Source organism: Dryobates pubescens, chromosome 2, assembly GCF_014839835.1.
Source record: "Dryobates pubescens isolate bDryPub1 chromosome 2, bDryPub1.pri, whole genome shotgun sequence".
NCBI lineage: Eukaryota > Metazoa > Chordata > Aves > Piciformes > Picidae > Dryobates > Dryobates pubescens.
This window is the reverse complement of record NC_071613.1, coordinates 14,955,205-14,981,587: the sequence shown is the minus strand read 5'-3', so window position 1 is coordinate 14,981,587 and position 26,383 is coordinate 14,955,205. Positions and strand designations below refer to the sequence as shown.

General features: G+C 53.5%; 3 protein-coding genes across 3 annotated transcripts; all 3 read right to left on the bottom strand.

Annotated features, from left to right (window-relative positions):
- Positions 1-449: 449 nt before the first annotated feature.
- CNPY3 (canopy FGF signaling regulator 3) lies at positions 450-5,080 on the bottom strand. The gene is made up of 6 exons (XM_054170653.1): positions 4,877-5,080; positions 2,858-2,981; positions 2,513-2,609; positions 1,259-1,381; positions 974-1,091; positions 450-852 (listed from the first exon to the last, which is right to left on the bottom strand). The coding sequence occupies exons 1-6, from the start codon at positions 4,965-4,967 to the stop codon at positions 644-646; spliced, it is 762 nt and encodes a 253-aa protein (XP_054026628.1). The 5' UTR covers positions 4,968-5,080; the 3' UTR covers positions 450-643.
- On the bottom strand, positions 3,574-6,880 carry PTCRA (pre T cell antigen receptor alpha). The gene is made up of 5 exons (XM_054170668.1): positions 6,710-6,880; positions 6,258-6,569; positions 5,998-6,039; positions 5,474-5,612; positions 3,574-4,336 (listed from the first exon to the last, which is right to left on the bottom strand). Exons 1-4 carry the CDS (start codon positions 6,759-6,761, stop codon positions 5,503-5,505), a joined length of 516 nt encoding a protein of 171 aa, XP_054026643.1. The 5' UTR covers positions 6,762-6,880; the 3' UTR covers positions 3,574-4,336; positions 5,474-5,502.
- A 969-nt stretch (positions 6,881-7,849) lies between these two features.
- On the bottom strand, positions 7,850-24,312 carry POLR1B (RNA polymerase I subunit B). Its single transcript, XM_009901253.2, has 15 exons — positions 24,148-24,312; positions 23,864-24,031; positions 23,314-23,460; positions 21,855-21,987; positions 20,927-21,063; positions 20,017-20,240; positions 18,248-18,419; positions 17,217-17,388; positions 16,384-16,665; positions 15,537-15,670; positions 14,354-14,524; positions 13,425-13,581; positions 11,052-11,248; positions 10,201-10,454; positions 7,850-9,124 (listed from the first exon to the last, which is right to left on the bottom strand). Exons 1-15 carry the CDS (start codon positions 24,277-24,279, stop codon positions 8,242-8,244), a joined length of 3,363 nt encoding a protein of 1,120 aa, XP_009899555.2. The 5' UTR covers positions 24,280-24,312; the 3' UTR covers positions 7,850-8,241.
- Between the last annotated feature and the right edge of the window lie 2,071 nt (positions 24,313-26,383).

The window sequence follows — 26,383 nt, the reverse complement described above, 5'->3', positions numbered from 1 at the left end:
TCCCTGCCCCGTCAATCCTCGTCACCTCCCCGCGCTGCCAATCCCCGCTGCCGCCGGCCTCCCTATCCCACCAATCCCCGCCCACGCCCCTCCCGGTCCCGCCAATCCCCGCTCTCGCTCCTCCCTGCCCCGCCCATCCCCGCCTTCGCCCCCTACCCCGCCAATCCCCGCCGCCGGCATCCCTACCCCATCAGTCCCCGCCGCCACCGCCTCCTAGCAGCCCTGACCTTTGCCTCGGCGGCGGGGCGAGACCGCGACCGCGCAGGTGTTGGGGCCTCCTCGTCCACTAGCACCGCCCTGGCCCGAGGCTTCCCCGGCGGGGCTGAGGCAGCGGAGCGGAGCCCCTGCCCGCGGCAGGAGCTGAGGGTGACGCGGCAGCGGCTGTAGAGGAAAACGTCTTTATTTACAGTCCGGGCAGGGGGCGGGCAGGACGAGGAGCCGGCTCCGGGGTAGCCCCCCTGCTGGAGCCCCAGCAGAAAGGCAGAGATTGGGCCCGGCGGCTTCGTGCCACAAGCCTGCAGGCTGGCAAGTCTGGGCAGGCCACTCCAATCCTCTCCCAGGGTAGCGCAGGCCACAACCGAAGTCCCTTTTTCCTTTGGTAGCCGCAGGACATGGTGGGGTGAGAGCCCAGGGGTCTGGGCGCCTACAGCTCATCGGCTGGGCTGTGGGTGAGCGGAACCTCCTCCTGGATTCCACTCTCCTCCAAGCTCTCCCCTGAGGCTGGGAGGCTGGCAGTTCCCTCGCTCTCCTCCTTCTCACCCTTCTTCTTCTTTCTGCTCTTTTTCTTGCTCTTCTTCTCCCCCACACTTGCCAAGTCACCTTTCTTGCCAGTCCATTTCTCTGCCAGGCAGCCTGTGGAGGAGAAGTTGAAAAGCCAGGGGCTCTGGGGAAGCAGTGGGCTCCCTGTGCCCTGGCAGGGCTCCCCACTCCTCCTGGCATGCCTGTGCAGCCACTGGCAGCAGCCAGGACTTACTTGTGTCCTTCCCTTTTAGCACGTGGTCAGCACAGAGAAACTGGGAGAGGTCCTCGGTCTGGTGGTGCCTGTACCAGTCCTCAATCACATCTTCATACTCCTCCACCAGCACATCACACTAGTGCAGAGAGAGCCCAGCTCCAGCCACCTGCCACTGGGGCAGGACCCAGGACAAGGGCACCAAATCCTGCCAACAGCAGCACACCCCCCAACCCTCTCCCCCTCCCTGCTCCAGCCCAGGAGGCTGCAGTGGTGGCCGAGGGCTCACCCCAGCAGACTGGGTACCTGCTTTTTGAGGTCAGCCACCTCGGCAGAGGTCTCGTTCCACAGCTCATAGGGGATGTCCATCACCACCTTGACACCCTTGTGCACCAGGTTGTGCAGGGTCTCAAATGTCTCCGACATGCCCTGGGGAAGCAGTGGTGCCCGGTGAAGCAGTGCTCCTCCTGCCAAGCTCCAGCTCTCCCCTCCCAGTGCTGCCACTGGCCCTGCCCAGGGATGCAGGTACATGCAAGCCAGCCAAAATCAGGTGGCATCAGCATTTCCAGGGGGGAGTTTGAGTGGCAGGGAGTTTGCAAAACCTGACCCCAAAATCAACAGGATATAGGCCAGGCAAGACAAGTGATGGGTCCTGTGGTTGGGGTACAACAACCCCAGGCAACACTACAGGCTTGGGGCAGCGTGGCTGGAAAGCTGCCTGGGCAGAAAAGGACCTGGGGTGCTGGTTGACAGTCAGCTGAATAAGAGTCAGTGTGCCCAGGAGGCCAAGAAGGCCAACGGCATCCTGGCCTGGATCAGGAATGGTGTGGCCAGCAGGAGTTGGGAAATGATCCTGCCCCTGTACTCAGAGTGGTGAGGCTGCATCTCAAGTACTGGGTTCAATCTTGAGCTCCTCACTACAGGAAAGACTTTGAGGTGCTGGAGCATGACCAGAGAAAGGCAAAGAAGCTGGTGAAGGGTCTGGAGAACAGGGCTGGTGAGGAGCACCAAGAGAATAGCAATTGCTTAGTCTGGAGAAGAGGAGGCTCAGGGGAGTCCTCACTGCTCTCTACAACTCCCTGAAAGGAAGCTGGAGTGAGGTGGGGGTTGGTCTCTTCCCTCTAGTATCAAGGAATGGAATGAGAGGAAATAGCCTGAAATTGTGCCAGGGGAAGGTTAGTTTGGATATTAGGAAAGATTTCTTTCCTGCAAGAGTGGTCAGGCATTGGAACAGGCTGCCCAGGGAGGTGGTGGAGTCACCATCCCTGGAGGTGTTCAAGAAACCTGTGGATGTGGCACTTTGGGCCATGGTTTAATGGCCTTAGATAGATGGTAGGACTTGATGATCTTGAAAGTCTTTTCCAACCAAAACAATTCTGTGATTCTAGGACTGCCCCTGGCTCCCTCCCTGCAGGCAACAGCACCCCACACACAGCCTCTGTGCTGGGCACTGGCAGGGGATCCAAGGGATGGCAAGAACAAAGCCCCCGTTCAGCACCCTGGCAGCACAGGGGCAGAGCAGGGATGCTTGGCAGCAGGGCACTGCAGGACAGCACTCACCTTTGCAAATCTGTTGCTGCCACTCCTCTCCTTGTGCAAGTTGTAGTCCAGCAGCCGCTTGCAGATGTTCTCCGTCACCTCGATTAACCTGATGTCCCTGCATGGAGAGGACAGGCCCCTGGCTCAGCCCAGTCCCTTCAGAACAACTGGCAGGACACAGGGCAAGCCTCAGCCCAGCTGCTGTGATGGGGGAGTGCTCTGTGGCTCCCAGGCTGCCCTAAGCAGAAGGAGCTGCCCAGCCCAGCCCAGCTGCCCAGGAGCACTTTTCTCAGAGCCTCCGGGCTGCTGCAGCCCCTGGCTGTGCAGGCAGGGACAGCACCAGCCCCCCGGGCCAGCCTCACTTACGACTGCGTGTACTTGACGGCAGAGCCCTTCCCGTCCAGGAAGCCATACTTGGTGTCGATCACCTCCTTGGTCCTGCCGGTCTCCTCAAAAGCAGACTTCAGCTCCACTGCCACGTACTTGCACACTGCAGGGAGGAAAGCACAGCTGAGTTAGGGGCTTGTGTCGCACCCAGCAGAAGCACGTGCCAGGAGCCAGGCACTCCAGAGCCAGTCTGAGTGGAAAACAGATGCCTTGGATACTCAAATAACTGGGAACAGCTCAGCTGATTCCACTGGAGACCCCTTGAAGCAGGACCACTTGAGTTAATGCTTCAGTGCAAGCACAGCCAGCCAGCTGCTGCAGCACAGCTGGGAAGGCAGACAGTACCAGGTCTGCCTGCAGCTGTCCCAGCAGTTCCACTCTGCAGCCACCAAAGCCTCCACCTCCATACCACAAGCTGCTCCCTTCCCCCGGAAGAGGATAAGGGCTTTAGCAACAGCTCCTCCTCCTCACACCTGCACATCCTACCCAGTAACAGTTTCCCAGCTCCCTGGGCATATGGGGCACCGAGGGGCTGGCAAGCCAATATGCTGGCTGTGTCACCACACAAGGGGCTGTCATCTCCAGCAGCAGTGCTCTGGCTGAGGCAGAGGCCACAGCATGAACAGCTTTGTAACACAGTGCATGTTCTCTGTCATAAAACTAAAAAAAAAAATAAATAACCAAACAGCTTTATTGCTTCTGTAACAAAGAATCCAAAGAGAGCTACAGAAACAGCTGGAGAAGTATCTCCAGCCTTTACAAAGTGGTAACATAGGGAATGGAAGCCAAGTGTGGTGTGGCTCTTCCTCCTTCGAAGCCAGGGACCCAGGATGCTGGAGAAAGGTTTGTCCTGTGCTGGGAGCTCCTCTTCTTCAAGCCCTGCTTTTGAAGAAGTTCCCCACAGCAGGAACAGTGTGACAGTGACGAAACACCACATCTTCTCCCAGGCAATGATATGAGCAGAGAGATAAGCTGCAGGCAGGATGAGAGCAAAGTGCCTTCTCCAGGGCTGTCATGCATGTGCTGAGAAGCCTCACACACACCTCCTGTGCTTTCCTTTCTCTGCTGACACCAGGGGCTGGAGGTGACTGCAGCCAATTCTCAAATGGGATGAATGCTCCTTCTGGCACTTCCTCTGGACTCAGGCCTCAAGGATGTCCTGCTCCACACCACACCTACTACAGCATCCCCTTGCATGCCAGGGATGCTCACTGTTGGGTCCAATTATCCAGATGCTGCCCATGGCCATCACTGCGTGCTGACACAGGTTCCAAGCCTGGGCAAGAAGAGGAGCAATGTGTGGTCAGCACTTGCTAGGATGCTTCTCTGAGGTTATGCAGGTGCCATAGCACAGCTCAGCCATCAGTGTCCACAGAGCTGCAGGAAAAGCTTTGCAAAGAGCTCCTGAGTTTAATTTCTTCATTTTCTCTTTGCTGTGAAGCTCCACATGTCCTTGCACTGCAAAGACAGAGGAAACTACGGCAGACAGCAAAGATCCACAATGACCTGCCCTGGATTGCCTGTGAAGCCTTTGACTATGTGAATCAGGCAGCTGCTCCGGGAGGAAGCATCACTGAGATCGAGCTGTGAGCAACAGAGACGACCAGCCCCAGATACGAACCGTTAGTGTCCCCCGGGAACAGCAGTGACTGCCAGGTGCCCCTAAACCCCTCCTCTAGGGACAGAGGTTAGAGAGCAGCAGAAAGGAGCACCAGGAGCTGGGTAGCAGCAGGGACACGCCGCGGGAGGCTCTGCTCGCTGCAGGGGCACTGGTGGGCACTCGCTCCCACCGAGGCACCCAACACCAGTAGCTGCCCCTACAAAGTACCTCTGGGCTCATCCCTCTGCTCCGCCTGCGAGGGCAGACAGGCCTTGGGGCTGCGGTTGCGACTACTCAACCCCGACCGGAGCAGCCAGCGTGCGGTGGCCGATCCACCGCATCTTCGCCCGGCGAGTCATGCCTAGGCGCTGCGGCTGGACCCCCCCGGCCCCACTTACCCTCGCATTTGCTAGGCAGCCGCACCCAGTCCGAATCGTCGCCTCCTACCAGCGCCGCCGCCAGCAGCAGCAACGCTGCCGCCGCCGCCATGGCTCCGCTTCCGGAGCCGCGCTTCCGGGAGCGCCCCGCCCGGTAACCATGGCAGCGGGCAGCGCCGGCCAATCCCAGCGGTGCGCGTGGCCCGCTCAGCCAATCACCGCCCGCCCGCCCTCAGCCGGACCCAGCGCTCCAGGGCCCCGCTCCACCGCCCCGGGGCCGCCCCCGGGTCGTGGCGGCAACGCGCACGTGGCCCCAGCGCAGAGAGGAGGGAACGTGTGTGCGATACCCTAGAGCCCCACCCGCGACCTCCATCTCCCACAAAACCCTCTGCCCCTTCAGGGGCCTTGCCCGACCTGGAAATTCGCCCCCACTCCCCAGTTCTGGATCCCCACTACCCAACAAAACCTTGGTGACCTCCCCCTCTTTTCCACCCGCATGGCATTCCCCTCCAAATCCTCAGTCTGTCCCTCCAGCATTTGAGGGACTCCTCTCCACCCTCCAGAATATTTCAGGCACCTTCCCCCAGCCCTGCCCCCACCCAGGTTAAGGGGAATTACCTCTCAGGGGCAGGCTTCTACCTAGGCCTTTAGGTTTGGATGAGGAAGATGGAGGTGAGGATGGCATCGGAGAGTGCAACCTTCAGCAGCACCACTCGGATGGCCACCAGCAAGGCCACTGAGGCTTGGGCCATCCCCACTGCAAAAAAGGGGATAGGTGACACTTGCTGTAGCACCCCACCACCTCCACGGCTGTGGTAGGGCCACAGCCCAGTCGAAGGGAAAGTCCTGAAGATTATAGGCCCAACAGGTTCCTCTGGGTCCATCATGGGTTTTAGTCATCCTCATACATCTCTGAGATACCTCCTATCACCCCATGCTGTCCCTGAGAGCAGGCTGGCTCTGACCCACCTTTCCCCATCCTCTCCCACAAGATGGAACTTCATTCCCTCTTCCCCAATCCCCCAATGCTGCTGGGACCCATCCCACCTACCCCATCCCCAGCTGGGTCCCTGACATGAACCCAGCAAGGCTTCCTTTCTTGGTAACTGATGTTCCCACCCTGGCAGGGCTCAGATACTCACCAGCCATGCTGCTGGGACATGGCTCTACCCCCTCCTCGTTGCCTGTGGGATGAGAGAGCAGCTGGGGAGGCGGCAGCAGTGGCAGCCTGGTGCCAGGTGTGTGACAGAGCTGGCCACAAACCCTTCTCTGCCTGCTGACTGCGGCAGGAACATTGCCCACAGGGCCTCACACCTGCTCTTTGCCAGCCCCTACCCTCAGGGGGCTCTGGGCTGGGCAGCAGAGGGTAAGAGGGTCAGAGGGAATGGCAGCAGGGCTATACCTGTGATGCGGATGGGACTGGAACTGTGGGCTGGAGAGGTCCTGTTGGGGCCCACGTGGCAGGTGAGATCTCCCTCAGGCAGAGGGTCATCAGGGAGAAGGGAGATGGTACAGATGGTGCCACCATCCTCCTGGGAGGCCCCATAGGAGAAGGACTGCAGGGTACTGCTGTTCCCACTGGAGATCCAGACGCTGTGGCCCGAGCCAGGGCCCAGCTCGCTCACCAGGCAGACCACCAGCTGCCGGCGCTGCCCAGCCACCACCATACTCAGTGGTGGGGCCAGGGTGGGTGACGGCCTGGTGGCTTTACCAGCTAGGGAGAGGGGGCACAGGGGTCAGGGGCGCTGCACCCTGTGACCCTACCAGCCTGGTGGAACTCGCCCTTCACACCTAGCACGGACGGCACCCGGCCCTCCTACCCCCCGGCCTCGTCCCTCAAACAGGGGTACTCACTGGGAAGCAGTGGGAGCAGAGCAGCAGCCAGCAGCACCCAGAGCCCCTCCATGGCAGCCGCAGCCTGTGGGGCTGCCGAGGGCTCAGCCCCCAGCTGTCACCGCCCAACACCTGCCGGCGCGGCTGGGCGGCCCCGGAGGCTGCGGGGCTGGGCCCGGCGCCAAGCGCGGCGGCTCCCGCCCCCCGCCCTGGTAACACCGCCCTCCCCCAGGCTCCCCTGCAATGGTGCCGCCCAGCTCCCCCTGCCGCAGCAGTGGTACCGTCCCTTGTCCCTCCGCCCCGGGGTAGTGCCCTGCCCGTCGTCTCGCCGCGCCATGCAGCAGGCCCAGGCCCCCGCCACGCTGCCGCCTGCCCCCTCCTTCGCCGAGCTCCTGCAGTTGGTACGGAGCGGGCAGGAACCGCCGGGCGTGCGGCGACCCCAGGCCTCGCCCACCGGGGACAGCCCCGCCGCCTCCTGCCTGCCACTGCCCACCAAGCCCTGGGAGAAGCAGCAGCCTGGATCTCCGGTCGGCGCGCCCCCGGCCCCCGGCGCGGCTCCGGAGACAGACGATGTACGTTCGTACAAAAGAACTCTTTAACAAGAAGCTTGAGGCAGCCACCCGGGCCACAGGCTTGGCTCCAACCGAGCACCGGCCCAGCCTCCCCCAGCCCAGCCAGGACAGAAAAGGAGAAAGGAGATAGGCGGAGGAGGGGGCGTGAGACAGGGGGTGTCAGTCACCGGGGTAGCTGCTGCTGCAGGGGACCGGGCTTCTGCGTGGTGACGGGGACGGGGCCTTCTCCCATCGTGCGTTGTCCATGCTCGATGGCACCGTCTGCTTCCTTGTTCTTCAGCCTGAGGCAAAGGCACCCAAAAAAGCCCCACTGCTGCAGCACCACGCTGAGACATGGGCGCTGTGTTGGGCACTGCACTCCCAGGACAGGCCTGACTCAGCTACTTTGGTCACTTGTGCTCAAAGCTGCAGCTTCACAGGGTAGAAACTTTGTGCCACCTTCTTCTCCAGGAGTTTCAAGGCACATGTATTAGAATAAAGCAAAACAAAACCATGTCCAAGCACTCTAGTGCATACTCATCATTAAACCATCTGCTTTCCATGGATATTTTTTCTCAAAAAAAGGGGGGAAAAAAAGGCCACAAAAATCCCCAAATACAGCCCTTTGTCATTCCCAGCATTCACTTCATGCTGTTTTATGACCTCTTCCTGTTTGCAGCTGCAACCAGTGCTTGAAGGACGAAGAACCCCACCGCTCTCAAGCCAGCACCCCGGTGGGAGCAGTGATTTTGCTTGATTTCCATATGCCATCTCTCAAGAGCCAGTGATCCTGGGGGTAGTGCAACATCAGCTTCAACAGAGCCACCTTTCCTGGCCCTACAGCTTGGCAGCTGCCTCGTCTCAATACAAAACATCAAATTAAAGAACCTGAGAACTTGAACTCTTGAACCCCCACCTGGGGGGATGGGGGGCAAATGCAGGACTGCCACCTGCTGCTTTTTTCGCCTCCCAGCAACAGCATCACCCTGCCCGAGGACGCAGCTACTCCACCTTCAGCTTTGTTTTAATGTTCATGGCGGCCAGCTCTGCCACGAAGTACCGGAAGACGTGGGGCACAGGGACAGCTTCGATCCTGTCCACCTCCTTGCAGACAGAGCAGGAGTACCTCCTGTTGCTGGTGAGGGAGGTAGAGTGCGGTGGTTTCTCCAGCACGGGAGAGGTGATGCTGGCGCAGCTGGTGCAGATGTAGGCTACGGAGCCGTCGGAGCAGTTGAAGAGGCGGTCCTGCAGCAGGAAGGAGGTCCCGTGGGCCAGCAGGGCGTCGCGCTCCATCTCGCCGAAGCGGATCCCGCCTTCCACGTTCCTCCCTTTGATGGGCTGGTTGGTGAGAGTGTCCCTGGGCCCCGTCGTCCTCACCTGGAACTTGTCGGAGACCATGTGGCGCAGGCGCTGGTAGTAGACCACCCCCACGAAGATGTCCGCCTCCAGCTCCAGGCCGCTGATGCCGCTGTACATCTTCTCCGTCCCGAAGTAGTTGTAGCCCGCGCTTGCCAAGGTCTCCCCAAAGTACTTCAGGGCAGAGTTCTTCTCAGTGAAGGTGAAGGGGGTGGCATCGTAGGCGCCGCCGTGCAGCGCCGCCGACTTGCCGGCCATGCTCTCGATCAGCATCCCAATGGTCATGCGCGAGGGGAAGCCGTGAGGGTTGAAGAGGATGTCGGGAACCATCCCGTTCTCCGTGAAGGGCATGTCCTCAGCTGGCCACAGCTGGCTCAGGATACCTTTCTGCCCGTGGCGGCTGGCAAACTTGTCTCCCACGGTTGGGTTCCTGGGAACCCTGACGGTGATGCAGACCTTCTTGAACTTGCCGGTGCCGCGGTCGTTGCTGCACAGCCTGATGTTGTCCACGATGCCAACCTCTTTGTTCCTGGGGGCAGGGGCGGGTGGAAAAACAACCCCAGCAAACATGTGAATTAAGTGTGCTCATCACTGTTAGCTGGGAAAGGGAAAATGAAGGGAAAACCCAAGACCAAACCACTTATCGATCTTGGGGCCCTCACTACAAAGAGAAACACTGAGGTGCTGGAGCACTTCCAGAGCAGGACTGGTAAGAAGCAGCTGAGGGGACTGGGGCTGGTTAAACTGGAGGAGGAGGCTGAGGGGAGACCTCATTGCTCCCCACAATTCCCTGAAAGGAGGTTGGAGTGAGGTGGGGGGCAGTCTCTTCTCCCTAGGGCAAGAGGAAATGTCCTTGAGTTGTACCAGGGAAAGTTTAGGTTGGATATTAGGAAAAATTCACCTTGAAAAGAAGTTGTAGCGAGTTTGAGCTCTTCTCTGTAGTACCAGGTGATTGAAAGAGAGGAAATGGCCTGAAATTGTGCCACTGAAAGAGTGGTCAGACATTGGAACAGGCTGCCCAGGGAGGTGTGGGTGCCACTGGAGGTGTTCAAGAAATGTGTGGCCCTGGCACTTGGGGACATGGTGGTGTTGGGTTGATGGCTGGAATTGATTCTCTTTTCCAGTATGATGATGAAGGCCTTTTCCAACCTTAATGATTCTATGATTTTACAGTTCCTAAGTCTCAAAGAGCCTTGGGGCAACTGGGGAACACCACCCTTCTTGAAAATCACTATTCAGTGACAAGAGCATCAGACTGGGACAGAGGCACCACACAAGTGCCATTTGTTTGCTGCTTCTAATACTTGAAGCACAGCTTCCATCTTCCAGGTGATCAGGTAAATCCCACCAGGGATTTAAAACAAAGACCATTTAAAGCTAGTCCACCTCTGTTGCACTTGATCTGACAAACCCCAACCCAGTGCCATTTATTTTGTGTTAAGGCAGCAGTCTCTCTCCCTGTCCCCAAGAGACTGACACTATCTTCATGGGATACCAAAATAAAGGAGTGGGGGGGGGAAAGATACTGCAGCTACTCAGGGTCAGCTTGCACTCAGACTGCTCAGGACAAGGTGCATGGAGCCAGGGAGGATGAGCTGTACTTACGGATAGTTCACAGTGAAGGTCTCCCCTGTGTTGAGGTTCATAAAGCTGTAGAAGGGGTCTCCAGGCTGTAGGATGGAGCCAACAAAAGGCAGCCCATCTGCATCCAGCTTCTCTGTAAGATTAGGATCCCCAGGCCTGATGCCAAACACTAAATTATCTCCTGCCCTGCTAGCTTTCAGGGCAAGGTCAATGCTCTCCATCTTGATAACACTTCCATAGGCAAACCCTCTCTGCCAGGAAGATTTGTTCACAATCTAGAAAGATGAAATAGAGGCCTATTAAAGACTTGCTAATAGCTCCAGCAAAGAAAGCTTTTCCATTCCTATCCTGAGGCTTACCTTTTAAACACTGCCTTGCTAAACAAAGCCTCCCAGTGAGTCAACACTCCAAAAGACCCAAACCTTCTGTAACCCAAGTATTTTTCAATGCTGGAAGTCCTGCACAAGGGAGCTCCCTCTGCTCTGCTCTCAGTCCCTGCAGCATTACCTGTGGCAAAAGCACTTAACCACTGTCCTGTATCTCCCCTAACAGAATCTGTAGGCTAGCAGAAGCAGGGAACGGACTCTTCTCAGCTAGATACCATCTTTCTTCCCAGTCCTCCACATCAAATTCCACACAGGACAATGGAATATGAGGATGAAATCCTTTGCAGTGAGAGTGGTGAGACACTGGAACAGGTTGCCCAGAGATGGTTGTGGATGTTCCCTCCTTGGAGGTGTTCAAGGCCAGGTTGGACATGGCCTTGAGCAAGCTGGGCTAGTGGAAGGTGTTCCTTTGTGGGGGTGGAACTAGATGATCTTTAAGGTTCCTTTGAACCCAAACCACTCTGATTACTCCTCCTGGGGGCTTACCATTGCATCTTCCATGTCATAGCCGCTGTAGGATATCACAGCCACAATCGCATTGGTGCCGATGGGATAGCTGTCCATACCATAATAGTCATACATGCTGGGCCGCACCAGAGGGCTCTGGGGGGTATGAAGGTGGTAGAGTTTGTTATCTGAACGGTCCTTGTAGTTATACACTGGAAACCCCATGGTTTGCTTTCCTATAAAGAAAGAGGATTGAATTTTTTTCAGCGTTAAGTTCGTCTGTGGTTCATCCTCCACCTACACTGCTGCAAAGAAGGCTGGAAACGCAACCCAGAGGGATTCCCAGTCATGAAACCCTCCAAGTAACTTTCCAGTAACTGCCCTAAGCTGAGCTGTGAAGAGATTTGATGAAGGACAACACCTGGTTCCTTTCATGTCATTTCATAATGGAACAGGCTGCCCAGGGAAGTGGTGGACTCACCATGCCTGGAGGACTTCAGTGTTTGGATGAAGAGCTAGGGACGTGGGCTAAGAGCTGTGTACAGGGAGATGCTAGATTATGGTTGGACTTGATGATCTTAAGGTCTTTTTCTAGCCAGGTGATTTTATGATGAGGATTTGTAATTTTGTGTCTTTTCTGCCATTTTAAAACCTCCAATAAAGGTCAGTGTGGTGTCTTTTTGTTTGGCTGTGGGGAAGGTTCATGCAATCACAGAATCATTTTGATTGGAAAAGACCTTTAACATCAAGTCCAACCATTCTCTTAAGTCTGCCAAGTCTGGGTCCTTCAGCACCACATCTCTGCCTCTCTGAAATACCTCCAGGGCTGGGGATTCAACCACTTCCCTGGGCAGCCTGTTCCAGTGTTTGAGAACCCCTTCAGGGAAGCAGTTTCTTCTGGTATCCAACCTAAACCTTCCCTGCTACAAGTTGAGGCCACTTCCTCTCCTTCTATCACTTGTTCCCAGGGAGAAGAAACCAACCCCCACCTCACTCCAACCTCCTTTCAGGGAGGTATAGAGAGCAATGAAGTCTCCCCTCAGCCTCCTCCAGACTAAGCAACCCCAGTTCCCTCAGCTGCCCCTCACCAGACCTGTTCTCCAGTAAATGAAGTCCAGTTCTGGGACCCTTATTGCAAGAAAGATGTGAACATGCTGGAACATATCCAGAGAAGGGCCACAGGGATGATCAGAGGGCTGGAGCTGCACTCCTGTGAGGACAGGTTGTGAGAGAGTTTGGGCTGCTCACTTTGGAGAAGAGAAGGCTCCAAGTGGACCTTACTGTGGCCTTCCAGCATCTGAAAGGGACCTACAATAAAGCTGGGGAGGGACTTTTTAGGGCATCAGGTAGTAATAGGACTGGCAGGAATAGTTGCCCAGGGAGGTGGTGGAAGCCCCATCCCTGGAGGTTTTTAAGGCCAGGCTGGATGTGACTGTGAGCAACCTGCTGTAGTGTGAGGTGTGCCTGCCCATGGCAGGGGGTTAGAACTAGATGATCCTTGAGGTCCCTTCCAACCCTGACAATTCTATGACTCTAAATTAGCTGAGGTGCAAGAAGCTCAAAACCCCACTGCTATCCTCTACTTCTTTCAGACAACCAAACAAACCAATTGAAATCTTTGCCAAAGAGCTGCCAGAGGAAAGCTCCCACCCTGCTGCCACAGCGGTGTATTGCTCTCTTCCAGCGGATGCATGGCAGGAGTCCTCTCAACAGCTGCAGTGTCAAGACAGAAGTTGCTCACTGAAAACAGGTGGCAAGGAAACCTCACACTGACTGCTACAGAGCATCTGCCAGGCAGAAGTAGGTTAACCTCTCTTGGTTGTGGGGAGGACTGTTGGCAGCACAGCTGTCAGGTACTAACACCACCAAACAGCTGGTGCAGTGCCCTTCACCTCTGCGTGATCAACAACATCAAATGGAGACAAAAAACAAACAATAAATACTTAAGCAAGGCAACAGAAATCTACCAAGAAAGACACTGAAAGTCCTGAATGAGGGTCCAGAGAAGGGTAATGAAGCTGGTGGAGGGTCTAGAGAACAGGTCTTGTGAGGAGTGGCTGAGGGAACTGGGGTTGTTCAGCTTGGAGAAAAGGCGGCTGAAGGGAGACCACACTCTGTGGAATGCCCTGAAAGAGGGCTGGAATGAGATGGAGGTTGGTCTCTTCTTCCTAGTAACAAGTGACAGGAAGAGAGGAAATGGACTCAAGTTGCACCAGGTGAAGTTTAAGTTAGACACTGGAAGAAACTTGACTGATAGGGTTCTCAAAGACAGGAACAGGCTGCCCAGGGAGGTGGTTGAACCCTCAACCCTGGAAGTATTTCAAAGATGCAGAGATGTTAGGTAAGTGATTAATCCCCCCCACACCCCTCCTTTGCCCAGGGACCTGCAGCATTAGGCACTTCAGCACTTACCCATCTGGCACTGGTACATGTTTCGTGGACTTTGGTTGTGGTCAGAGAAGGGGATGAGGTTGGCCACCACACTCAGAATGCTGTGAGGGAAGAGCTCCTGGTGAGTGCTCACTCCAGGCACCACCTCTGACTCCATTGTGGCCACGTTCATGAAGATCTGCAAGCATCAAATCACACAGCACTCTGTTTGCTTCCTTCGTTGCAAAGGAAAGAAGCTTCCACAAAGCTGCCTCCTGGGGCTTTTTATCAGTCATTTCAGTTTCAGCTGTGGTCACTGCACACACACACAAGAAGTCCTTCACCTCAGAAGCTTCACTAGGTGAAGAGATGCTTCACTAGGATGGATTTCAAGATTTCAAAAAGATGCCTACAATCCACTTAAGACACTTAACAGAAGGTGAGCAAAGCCTTCTGCCACCTGTTGTAGCTCATCAACATGAGCTTCCCATGCCACATCCTCAGCCTCTTTCACAAATGCTTTCCAAACTATAGTTTTGGATGATCACAGGATGTCAGGGGTTGGAAAAGACCCAAAGAGATCATCAAGACCAACCCCCCTGCCAGAGCAGGACCATACAATCTAGCTCAGGTCACAGAGGAACACACCCAGACAGGCCTTGGAAGTCTCCATAAAAGGAGAATCCACAATCTCTTTGGGGAGCCTGTTCCAGTGGTCTGTGACCCTTACAGTAAAGAAGTTCCCCTTTGAGATGGAACCTCCTGTGCTGCGGCTTACATCCATTGCTCCTTGTCCTATCACAGGGTGCAAGTGAGCAGAGCCTGTCCCCTCCCTCCTGACCCCCAGCCCTCAGATAAATATCTATTAAATCCCCTCTCAGTCTTTTTTCCAGACTAAGAAGCCCCAGGTCCCACAGCCTCTCCTCATAAGGCAGTGCTCCAGTCTCTGTCACAGACAGCACAACCCCTACCTGTTCCAGAGTACCAATCCACTCATTCCTTCCGTACAAGAGGTTCCTGACAGGCCGAACCATCCGACAAGGGGTAGTGAAAATGAACAGCCCAGGGTACAGGCTGGGCTTTCCTGTCATTGGGATGAGGACCACCTCTGCCCGTGCAGGGAATCTCTTCTCTTGTGTGATCTGTTTGCACAAAGAAATACCAGTTCAGAAATGCAGAATCACAGAAAGGTAGGGGCTGGAAGGGACCTCTGGAGTTCATCCAGTCCAACAGGCAGGTTCACCTGGAAAAGGTCACACAGGAACGTGTCCAGATAGGTTTGGAAGGTCTCCAGAGATGGAGACTCCATCACCTATCTGGGCAGCCTGTCCAAGTGCTCTTTAAATTAAAGAAGTTCCTCCTCATGTTTAGATGGAACTTCCTATGTTGTAGTTCGTGCTCATTACCCCTTGTCCTGTCACTGGGCACCACTGAAGAAAGCCTGGTCCCATCCTCCTGACATGAGGATGATCAGAGGGCTGGAGCACCTCTCCCATTAGGACAGACTGAGGGAGTTGGGGTTGTTCAGTTTGGAGAAGAGAAGGCTTCAAAGCAGGCCTTATTGTGGCCTTCCAGTATCTGAAGGGGGCTACAAGAAAGCTGGGGAGGGACTTTTTAGGCTGTCAGGCAGTGACAGGACTGGGGGGAATGGATCCAAGCTAGAAAAGAGCAGATTTAGATCAGATGTCAGGAAGAAGTTCTTCCCCATGAGGGTGGTGAGCCACTAGCACAGGTTGCCCAGGGAGGTAGCAGAAGCCTCATTTCTGGAGGGTTTTAATGCCAGGCTGGATGTAGCTCTGGGCAACCTGATCTAGTGGAGGGTGTCTCCCCATGGCAGGGGGGTTGGAACTAGATGATCCTTGAGGTCCCTTCCAACCCTGACAATTCTGTGGTTCTATCCAGTATCTCCATGAACATGCACCAATGTGCCACATCCAGTCTGTTTTTGAACACCTCCAGGACGATGACTCCACCACAACTCCAGAGACCAACAGAACAAATACATGGCTATACACAAGAAAAGCAGAAAAGTCCACTCCAATACCACCATGCAAAGTTAACTTCTTGGGTCAGATTCTAAAGGAAAAAAAGATACCAACAAATAAAATGGAAGTGTTATTAAGAGTTCCAAAGGAACTTTATGAAGAAGCCAACCTTGAAACGGCGAAGGGTTTCTGCAATCTCAGGAGCCAGCTCCTCCTCTACCCAGCCCACCACAGAGCCATCCAACACAACCCTGTAACACTCTGAGTAAGGCTTGCTTGGAGTTCCATCAATGGGGTTGACACCTGTGAGAAGAGGGAGTTGGTAGAAGGAGCAGTCAAGAAAGCAAACAAACCACAGAAGTTATTTGTGCAGGAAGCCTCAATCCGAAAAACACTTTTGGGAGTATGGTAGCTTCAGTTTTGGAGCCCTCACTACAAGACAAACATTGAGGTGCTGGAGCTGGTCCAGAGAAGGGCAATGAACCAGGTGAAGGGTTCTGGAGAACAGTCTTGTGAGGAGCAGCTGAGGGAACTGGGGTTATTCAGTCTAGAGAAGAAGAGGCTGTGGGGAGATCCTCCTGCTCTCTACAGCTCCCTGAAAAGGAGGTTGTAGCCAGGTGGGTGTTGGCCCTTTTTCCAGAGTACCAAGCAGTAGGATGAGAGGAAATGGCCTGATTGTACCAGGCGAGCTTTAAGTTAATGACTAGAAGAAACTTCTTGACTGAAAGGGTTCCCAAAGAGTGGAACAGGCTCCCCAGGGAGGCGCTTGAAGCCCCATCCCTGGAGGCGTTTCAGAGATGCAGAGATGTGATGCTGTGGGACATGGTTTAGCCCCAGCCTTGGGGGCTAGGGAGTTAGAGAATGGTTGGACTCAACGATCCTGAAGGCCTTTTCCAACCAAAACAATGTATGCTTCCATGATGGCATCTGAAGAACCTTTCCCACAGAGGAGTTTGCAGGGCAGAAAGACAGAAAGCGAAACTGCTCCACCACATCAGCATGCCAGCAAAACCTACCTAAGGAACATAAGAGAGGTGGGATGTCTATCACAGGCACCACCTCCGTCACTATCTCACACACTGCTGTCAAGTGGTTCATCAGGCCGCAGGGCTCTCCATCTGGGGTGTCCACAGGGCAGAGGAAGCCCCAGGATTCGGGCAGCAGCTTGCGGACAGTGGTGGTTCTCATCTGGGCAAAGGCCGCGCCTCTGTGCACGCAGCGGAAGTGGGAGAGGTAGCGAATGAAGTTCAGCTTGTCCCCCACCACACACAGACCACTGCTCTGCAACATGCCCATGCCTGGGGAACCAAAAGTGAGAGTTGTCAGGATGGCAGCCAGCTTTGGAAAAAAAACAACAACCCCAAATCAGCTGTAATGCAACAAGGCAGCTGGGTGTTTTGCAGCAAGAATCACAGCATCAGTAAGGTTGGAAAAGACCTGAAAGGTCATCAAGTCCAACCTGTCACCCAGCACCTCAGGACTGCTAAACCACGGCACCAAGTGCCACATCCAATCCCCTCTTGAACACCTCCAGGGACAGTGACTCCACCACCTCCCTGGACAGCACACTGCAATGGCTGACAACCTTGAGCCTAAATCTGCCCTGGCACAGCTAGAGACTGTGTCCTCTTATTCTGGTGCTGGTTGCCTGGGAGAAGAGACCAACCCTCTCCTGGCTACAGCCTCCCTTCAGGTAGTTGTAGACAGCAATGAGGTCTCCTCTGAGCCTCCTCTTCTCCAGGACAATACCAGCAGGTACATTCAGTTAAGTGCTCAGTTCCCCCAGTTTCCATGAGGGGAAAAAAAACCCAACTCAACCCAAGCCAGCTTCTTAAGCCTCAAGATTTACCTGTTTTAGTTCGCAGGTTACCAGTTGCAAGAAGATATTCAAACGGCCTGGAAAAGTCTGCTGTCAGGCTGAAGGCCTTCACCAAGCTGTCTTCATTTATTCTGACATCTGTTTTTTCTGTTTTTTTGTCCAAAACAAACTTAACAGATTGCAACCAGCTTTCAAGCCTCTCCTACAGGGTTTAAAAATGAGATTTACATTCAAAACAGGGAAATAAAGGCTTAGGTTAGAGGTCCAGATAGGTTGCAGGCACTACAGAAATCCTCTGAAATCCCAGCAGCATGGACAGTTCTCAAGGCCTACTTCCCACACTCACTTCCTTGTATCAAAATGTTGATGGCATCATGTCAATGTAGATTGTCAGGGAAAACACCCATCCCACAGCTTTGTCATCACTTCTCAGTATTTAGAAGCATTCAGGAGATTCCCCCCCCTCAGTCCTCTCTTTTCCAGACTTAAAAAGAGCAAATTCACTCAGCCATTCCTCAAAACAGAGATGTTCTAGTCCCCTCAGCATCTTTGTAGTCCTTTTCTGTACCCTCTTCAACATGTCCCTGTCCTCCAACTGGGGAGCCCACAACCGGACACAGTATTTCAAGATGTAGCCTCACCAGGGCAGAGTAGAGGGGGAGGAGAACTTCCCTCTCCTGCTGGCCACACTGCTCTTGACGCACTCCAGAATGCCATTGGCCTTTTTGACCACAAGGGTACATCGGTGGCTCATGATTATTCTGTTGTCCACCAGGACTCCCACGTCCTTTGCCCCAGAGCTGCTGGGAAGAGCTGTGAAGCTCTTTATTCCAGGTTTGTCAGTCTTTTCTTCAGCACATTGAGTACCCCAGAGTGAGCCAGCCAAGCAAGCCTTCCTCAGCTGCACTGTCTGACTGCACCACATCCTGCACTCTCTTAGCCTTTGTAGCATATTCAGACTCCCCAAGTCTTCAGTCTGGCTGCTGCACTTCTGTCCCTGTGGGGTCTGGGCTGGACAACTATCACATTCATAGGCTTATTAAACCCCTTAGAGAGCTTACCTTTAAGAACATAAGGAAAAGCTGTCCTGGGGTCAGCACTTCTTGATTCATCAAACTGTCTGGATTATCCTCCATGCACTCCCCTTTGGCCAGGGCATACAGCTTCCGGGTCATCATACACAGCAGGTAGAACTTCTCAGTTCTGTTTGTCAGGTGTATGCAGATGCACTTGCTGGAAGAAGAGAAAGGAGAATAACCAATTGGTCAACCAAATGTTGAGGGTTTTTTTTGCCTAAAAAGTCCAGGGCCTCACCACCATCACTGGAATATCCAGTCTAAATCTCTCCTATTTCAGCTTCAAGCCATGCCCCCCTCATCCTAGCACCTACTCTCCAGGACAAAAGTGCAACCAAGTGCACACAAGGAATTTGTTGGCTTCTGATTCCAGTTTCACTTCAGCCCTACATTGCCCTCTACTGAAACCTCCTCAGCCTCACTGTAAAGCCTGACAGCTCTGAAAGCTGATTCTACTCAAATTACAGGTTCCACAACTCTCCAGGGTACATTTCAGTTAATATTTTCACTATTCTTACTCTCCAATCACCTTAGCTGAGGCAAATGAGGGGTACAGGATCTATCAGAGAGGGAAAAAAACCCAACACCAACCCCCTGAACAAAACCCACAAGCAAACCACTCATCAGAATACTTAAGAACATCAGAGCAATTTCAACTTTCTTCAGACTACCCACTCATGTTTCTCAATACACAGCTCTGTGCTTCCAGCTGGTGCATTGACTTCTAAGTGCCCCTCTGAGGCACCCCTGTTTCTAGCCCCTTGGTCACCCTCTATTTACAAGCACTCAAGGACTGTGGGCATGGACACGGTTTAATGGCCATGGTGGCCTTAGTCTGAAGGATGGGCCTGATGAAGTAACTGCCAACAAAACCAGTTCTGTAATTCTCTGAAAGCACCTCAATTCTACCATTCTGAAAGACAGTTTCATTATAGCTGCCAATGACTATGTGAAACTGATGAAGTGCCACAAAGGGCAACACTTCTGTCCAATGAAGAGCCGGCACAGACTTAGCTTTAACCTTCATCTTAAATAGAACCACAGAATCACAGAATTGTTTGGATTGGAGAAGACCTCTAAGATCAAGTACCTCCTTCAACTTAACACCACCATGACCATTAAACCATGTCCCCAAGTGCCACAGCCACAGGTTTCTTGAACACCTCCAGGGATGGTGACTCCACCACCTCCCTGGGCAGCCTGTGCCAATGCCTGACCACTCTTGCAAGAAATTCTTCCTAATATCCAACCTAAACCTTCCCTGAAACAATTTCAGGCCATTTCCTCTCCTTCCATCACCTGATACTAGGGAGAAGAGACTAACCCCCATCCCAGTCCAACCTTCTTTCAGGGAGTATGGAGAGCAGTGAGGTCTTCTCCAGATTAAACCACCCCAGTTTCCTCAGCTGGGCTTCATAAGACTTGTTCTCCAGACTCTTCCCCAGCTACTGTTGCCCTTGAGTATTTATGGTTTTCATCAAGTAACTCAGAAAACCAAAACTGATAAGCTCTCCTGAAATCACTTTTGGGGATACTTATGTCAGTCCCATAAAATACATATTTTTGACCACCACAAACACAGATTATCACAATATCCTGGAGTGCCATTAAAAACCCAAACAAACCAGGACCCCTGGCTTTCATTTTATAGACCTGTGTGAAAAAACACAGCAAAGTGTGATGTGACATGATGGAGTACTCTTGTATCTCCCTTTAACTTGAACACAGCCACACTGGATCTCACACACACATACTTCAAAATGAATTCTGCTGCCTGCTCGTTGCTGTACCACTCAGGAAGGTTAAGCTTCACTCTGAAGCTCTTGCCGAGGTATTCCAGGACATTTTGCTGTGTAAAGCAGCCTGCATCCAAGACTGCTCTCATCATCTCAGTAATGCTGTTCATGTAGAAGGTGTCACCTTCTTTTCCTTTGATCAGCTCTTCAAAAATCTGATAGTCTGGGAAATCAACCAATGCCTGAAAGACAGAAGTGTATCAGATGAGAAAAAGCCAAGTCACAACAACATTGGTGCATAAAATGCAGCAAGTAACTGGGGCACTGCCCTGATTTATGTTCTCAGTCCTCTGGAAGTACCCTTCCACCTTGCAAGCTAGAAAGTACAGTGGGGCTGAGGTGCTTGGGGAGTAATGCAGGAGGTTATCCATACCTTGATGATGACCTAATCCAGTAAGACCCTCATTAAAAAACCCAAACCAACAAAACTTGCACCCTCTAAATTAAGAAGCTTATTTAGTTGATTTACAGAAACGTTAACTCACAACTGGTTCACACTTCAAACCAAAAGGCAATGAGCCTCCTCAGTGTTATGTGACACAGGCATAGGCTGTTTGGACTACAGTTCTGCCCAGGGAAGTGGTAGAAGTCCCCATCCCTGAAGGTTTTTAAGGCCAGGCTGGATGTGGCTGTGAGCAACCTGCTGTAGTGTGAGGTGTCCCTGCCCATGGCAGGGGGTTGGAACTGGATGATCCTTGAGGTCCCTTCCAACCCTAACAATTCTATGATTCTATGTTTCTTCAGCCATTATTGGAAGGATGACTGATTACTCAATATTGGAATTAATTATTCTCATTCCTTAATTAGAAATTATTAGATCAACTTCTGTATTCATTCAACACAGAAAGCAGGAGCATTAGCTGCTTACCTTCAGGGCAAATCCCAAGGGAATGAAGAACAACTCTTTCTGAAAAAAGAAGTTGACCATGACATAACCATTCTCCAAGTAGTGCAGGTTCATGTTTGTTGCAGTGTGCTCATCCTTAACACAGTGCATCATTAGTCCTGCAAGATTAACACAAGGAAAGACCAAGGTAAGCTCCACAAAAAACAACTGGCTGCATGGCTGTGACGTGTCCAAGCAGCTGTTAAAGACAATTCACAAGATAAACCTTGGTACTTTGTGGCTGACAACATGAGGCAGCAGTTTCAGCATCAGTCTTCCAGTTCAGTTTTTAGTACTCTTGTCTCAGGACACTTGCTGAGATCACAGAATGGTTTGGGTTGAAAGGGATCTCCAAAGGTCATCCAGGCCAACCTCCCTGCAGTCAGCAGGAATATCCTCAACTAGATCAGGGTGCCCAGAGTCTTGTCAAGCTTCACCTTGAGTATCAACAAGGATGGGGCCTCAACTACCTCCTTGGGCAACCTGTTCCAGTGTTCCACCACCCTCATGGTGCAGAACTTGTTCCTTACATCCAATCTAAATCTGCTCTGCTCTCACTTTAAACCATTGCCCTTCGTCCATTGTAAACAGCCTTTCTTCAGCCTTCCTGCAAGCTGGGGAGGGACTTTTGAGGGTGTCAGGTACTGATAGGACTAGTGGGAATGGAACAAAAATAGAAGTGGGTGATTGTATGTTAGGAAGAAGTTCTTCCCCATGAGGATGGTGAGACACTGGCACACGTTGCCCAGGGAGGTGGTGGAAGCCTCATCCCTGGATGTTTTTAAGGCCAGGCTGTATGGGGCTGTGAGCAACCTGCTGTAGTGAGAGGTATCCCTGCCCATGGCAGGGGGTTTGGAACTAGACGCTCCTTGAGGTCTCTTTTCCAACCCTGACAATTCTATGATCTTACCATACTCTGTGAAACCAGGGCCTCTGTTTTTCCATTTGGGTCTTGTCACTGCAAGAGGGAAATTTCGCCTGGGCATAATCAGCATCCTAATAACTTTTTCTAAGCCATTAATAATGAAGTAGCCTCCCATTTCCTAGTGGAGGAAAAAAAAGACAAAAAAAAAAAGATATATTGTTTTAGTAAGCTTAGAAATTAGCAATTCAGCATTTTAAGTAAACCACAAAAAATGCCTGTATTACATATTAAACAAACACTTCACAGTTTAAGTAGTAAATACAGGCTTCAGCACTGCACTTGGAAAGGTTGCAGCCCCTGCCTGTAATTATTGAATCTAATGGTTAGATTAGACTGCAATCCAATAGTTAGATTGCATGCAGTGCAAGGAGAGGGATGCATGTTCCACAGGTTGAAGAAACAAGAGAACACCACCCAAAATTCAATACCCCCCCAAAAAAACCCCTTCCGACCCCACCCCCACCAAAAAACCCCAATCCCGACCCCAGCACCACAACTAAGCCCAGCTGCCAACCCCACCACCACAAAAAAAACCCTAAACAAAGCCCAATACCAACCCCAGCACAAAAAAACCCCACAAAACAACAAAGCCCAACCCCACCCCCAAAAAACACCCCCACATCCCCAACAAAAAACCCCACACCCCCAACCCCACCCCAAAAACACCCCCACACCCCCAACCCCACCCCCACCACAAAGCCCCCAATCCCACCCCAAACCCACCCCCACCCCCCCCATCTGTGTGGTCAGCTCAAGGAATTTGCAGAGCTGATATCAACTGATTTGTTCTGACAAACACTCTGAAGTTTCAGTTTATAAACCAGAAGCATCTTCACTGCAGAAAACCTCTGTCTTGGTCACATACAAGCTGCACACTTGAGAAATTTACAGCTCCCCAAACAGTCTACCACCACCCCCCCCCCCTCCATGTTTCAGCAGCAAACAATGCTGTGCATGAAAGGTGCAAACTAGGGGAGCAGCCTCTACAGATTTTCTTCCCCACCCCCCCAAAGTTTGTTCACTCTTTTTCTGAGCCCAAAACATAAGCCTAAGTAATTCTGCATTTAATTTATGACAGCTGACATGCTACTGGGGAGATGTGGAAAAAGCAGCAGAAGGCAGCTGAGAAGGAAAATGTCTCTCTCAATGCCTGTTCTCCACAGAAGCCCTCTCAGAGCTCCAATGCCCCTGCTGCTGGTTAGCAATTGAGTATTGGGAGCTGCAGGTATCAGCACCAAGCAGATCCCTATATTCTAAGGCATTCTAAGACTGCAAAGTTTTCAAGATGCTGTCTGGAAGCACCCTATGTAAGGGTACAACCAGAGAAAAATAACAAGGCAAACTTGACACAAAATACAAGCACTCAAATTGTGTCAAGAGAAGCTGGCCTGAGACACTGCTCCTGTAAAATGCTTATTTTTTGAGACCCACAACCCCCTGTTACCTCTTCCTCCTCATGGTGCTGTACGAGGTCTTGTGGAGAAAGATTATAAAGGTTGCACAACTTGGACTTCACCATGATTGGAACATACCCCAAGGCATGCTTAATAGTCCCTTGGGGAATGTCATTCAGTGACCAGCTGATGTCAACCTAAAACAACACAGTGACAAAAACCTGAGCAAATGGAGCTGCCACTTGTAGCACGATTTAATGGCCATGGTGGTCTTAGGTTGCGTTTGGATTCGATGATTACTTATAGAGCTTTCCCCAATTCATCAATTCAACGATCCTGTAAGGCCAAGTTGACAGCAGATCGAACACACAGCCAGGGTCTGAGGAGACAGGGCCCGTACGAGCTCGGTTCCACCGGGGGGTCCTGCCGTGAGCTCGTACTCCCCCAACTCCCGAGACTCCCTGCAGGACAGCACTCTGGGACCCCCCCGGGGACGGCTGGAACTAGGAAGAACCGGCAGACAGAGGGGCGGAGGGCTTCGCATCCCACGACAGCCCCCTCGCTCCTCCCGCCTGACCCCGGCGGCGACCGGACACTTACCGTGACCCTGCCGCGGTAGGTGCTGCGCAGGCCGCGGCACTCGGCGGGAAAGACCCTCCTCTCCTGGCACACCGTCCCCGCCGGCACGGCGGGAGGGCAGATGGACAACCCCACTATAGCCAGCGACAGCCGGCTGTCCTTCAGCGCCATCTCCATCGGCATGAGATCCTGCAACGGCACAGGATAAAGTGCGCCAGAGTGAGGCAGGAATCCAGCCGCCGGGATACGACCGGCCCGGCCCCACACCCCTCGCCCCGCCGCCCCTTCCCCGCACGCCGCGGCACCTGCACGGCGCGGTACACGCCCTCGCTGACGGCGTAGTTGAAGGACTCGATGTGTGCGGCGGTCAGATCTCGCCGGGCCCCGCCGCGCCCCTGCGGCCGCAGCCGGTGGGGGTCCCCTCCGCGCCCCGCCATGCCGAGCCACGCGCTGCCGCCGGCCTCGCGCCGCCTCACGGGAAGCGGCGGGGGCGGAGCACGCGGCGCCGGGGGCGGAGCCGCCACCGCCTCCCTTCCTGCTTCCCTCCCGCCACCGCCTCCTGTAGGCAGAGCGCCTGCGCACAGCTCCCCCAACAGCGTCCCCTAGCGCCCCGGCGCGGCGGCCGGGCTGGCGCGTCACAGGCAGTCCCCGGCTGCCCTCTGCAGGGCCGTGTTCTTCTTGTCCAAGCGAGACTGTTCGGGGTTACAGCAACGCTGGCTTAGGTTAGGGTTAAACATAACCCCGTATCGCGAGCTGCAACAAAAGAAACGTGCCAGCAGGGCGAGGGCGGTGATTCTGCCCCTCCACTCTCCTGAGACTTCCCCTGAAGCGGTGTATCCCGTTCTGGTGCCTACAGCACAAGAAGGACAGCGAAATGTCGGAGCAGGTCCAGGGGAGCACCACGAAGATGATCAGAGGGCTGAAGCACCTCCTGTATGGGGACAAGCTGCGGGAACTGAGGTTGTTCAGCCCAGAGAAGAGAAGTCTTAAAAGACACAGGAACAGACTGTCCCCATGTGCCAAAAGAGAAGTTGGTGAGTAAGGAGCCTGGCTGAATAGAGAGGTCTGGGGCTGCTTAGGGAGGAAAGAAGAGTCTGTGGTCGTTGGAAGAAGGGGCAGGCCACTTGGGAGGCCTATGAGGTTGTGAGGCTGTGCAGGGAGACAATTAAAAGGGCCAAAGCCTAACTGTGTCCAGTTCTGGGCCTCTCAGTTTAAGAAGGACATTGAGACACTTGGATGTGTCCAGAGAAGGGCAACAAGGCTGGGGAGAGGCCTTGAGCACAGCCCTGTGAGGAGAGGCTGAGGGAGCTGGGGTTGCTTAGCCTGGAGAAGAGGAGGCTCAGGGGAGACCGCATTGCTCTCTACAACTCCCTGAAGGGAGGTTGTAGCCAGGAGGGGGTTGGTCTCTTCTCTCAGGCAATCAGCACCAGAACAAGAGGACACAGTCTCAAGCTGTGCCGGGGGAAGTTTAGGCTGGAGGTGAGGAGAAAGTTCTTCACTGAGAGAGTCGTTCGCCAATGGAATGTGCTGTCCAGGGAGGTGGTGGAGTCACCATCCCTGGAGGTGTTCAAGAGGGGATTGGATGTGGCACTTGGTGCTCTGGTTTAGTCATGAGGTCTGTGGTGACAGGTTGGACTTGATGATCTTTGAGGTCTCTTCCAACCTTGGTGATTCTGTGAAGTTAATTTGGCTTCATCTGTTAAAGGGAGCAGGAAATGCTTCTACAAGTATATTAGCAACAAAAGGAGGACAAAGAATTTCTGTCCTTTGTTGGATGCAGGGGGAAACAGTGGTCAAGGAAGAGGAAAAGGTTCAGGGGCTCAATACCTTCTTTGCCTCAGTCTTTAGCAGTAAGACCAGTTGTTTGCTAGGTACCCAGCCCCATGAGCTGGAAGACAGGGATGGGGAGCAGAATGAAGCCCCCATAATCCAAGACCAACATCCCTAGCCCCCTCTCCCCCTGGGCCTGTCCCCTCAGCCACAGGCACCACAGGGTCCCTGCAGCAGCCAGCAGTGGGGAAGCTTTGACACCCCTCTGCTCTGCATCACTCCCTGCCACCCTTGCATACCTGGACCCCCAGACAGTCCCCCACTCCCCATCTTCCACTAGTGCTGGCACTGCCCTGTGGCATGAGGCCAGCGCCCCTCACAGCATGCTGCTGTCCCACATTTGTCACCCATGGTGAGGAACCCTCCACTGTGGGCCTGGGCTGGCTCCTAAGGTCCTGAATAGCAAAAGGGGGTCGATGCTTACCACAGGTACCCATGGGAAGGTTTCCCAGGGGAGCTGACATGCTGGGGGGCAAGGAGACACTGCAGGCTCTGGGGTTTGCAAGTTTTAATGATGTTCAGGAGAGATGTGGATAGAGTTACTGGAGATCTGTGAGCCCAGGCACCTGCTAACTCCACAGGCAGCTGCTGACATGAGAGCAGCTGGGGACATGAACTGGAACCCAGCAGGCTGACAGCACTGTAGGTACCCCCACCCTCCTCTGGACACCAGGTTTTTCTGAGGGCTGCAGTCGCTGACACTGGCAATGA

Excerpts from the sequence above, each read along its gene's own strand:
- CNPY3 (XM_054170653.1), bottom strand. The coding sequence starts at position 4,967 with ATGGCGGCGGCGGCAGCGTTGCTGCTGCTGGCGGCGGCGCTGGTAGGA. Across the intron at positions 1,382-2,512 it reads GCAGCAACAGATTTGCAAAG|GGCATGTCGGAGACATTTGA; the intron begins GTGAGTGCTGTC and ends CTGCTTCCCCAG. Across the intron at positions 1,092-1,258 it reads TGGCTGACCTCAAAAAGCAG|TGTGATGTGCTGGTGGAGGA; the intron begins GTACCCAGTCTG and ends TCTCTGCACTAG.
- PTCRA (XM_054170668.1), bottom strand. The coding sequence starts at position 6,761 with ATGGAGGGGCTCTGGGTGCTGCTGGCTGCTGCTCTGCTCCCACTGCTT. Across the intron at positions 6,040-6,257 it reads CAGTCCCATCCGCATCACAG|GCAACGAGGAGGGGGTAGAG; the intron begins GTATAGCCCTGC and ends CTCATCCCACAG. Across the intron at positions 5,613-5,997 it reads ATGTCCCAGCAGCATGGCTG|TGGGGATGGCCCAAGCCTCA; the intron begins GTGAGTATCTGA and ends CCTTTTTTGCAG.
- POLR1B (XM_009901253.2), bottom strand. The coding sequence starts at position 24,279 with ATGGCGGGGCGCGGAGGGGACCCCCACCGGCTGCGGCCGCAGGGGCGC. Across the intron at positions 24,032-24,147 it reads GCGTGTACCGCGCCGTGCAG|GATCTCATGCCGATGGAGAT; the intron begins GTGCCGCGGCGT and ends GTGCCGTTGCAG. Across the intron at positions 15,671-16,383 it reads ACCTCTCTTATGTTCCTTAG|GTGTCAACCCCATTGATGGA; the intron begins GTAGGTTTTGCT and ends CTCTTCTCACAG.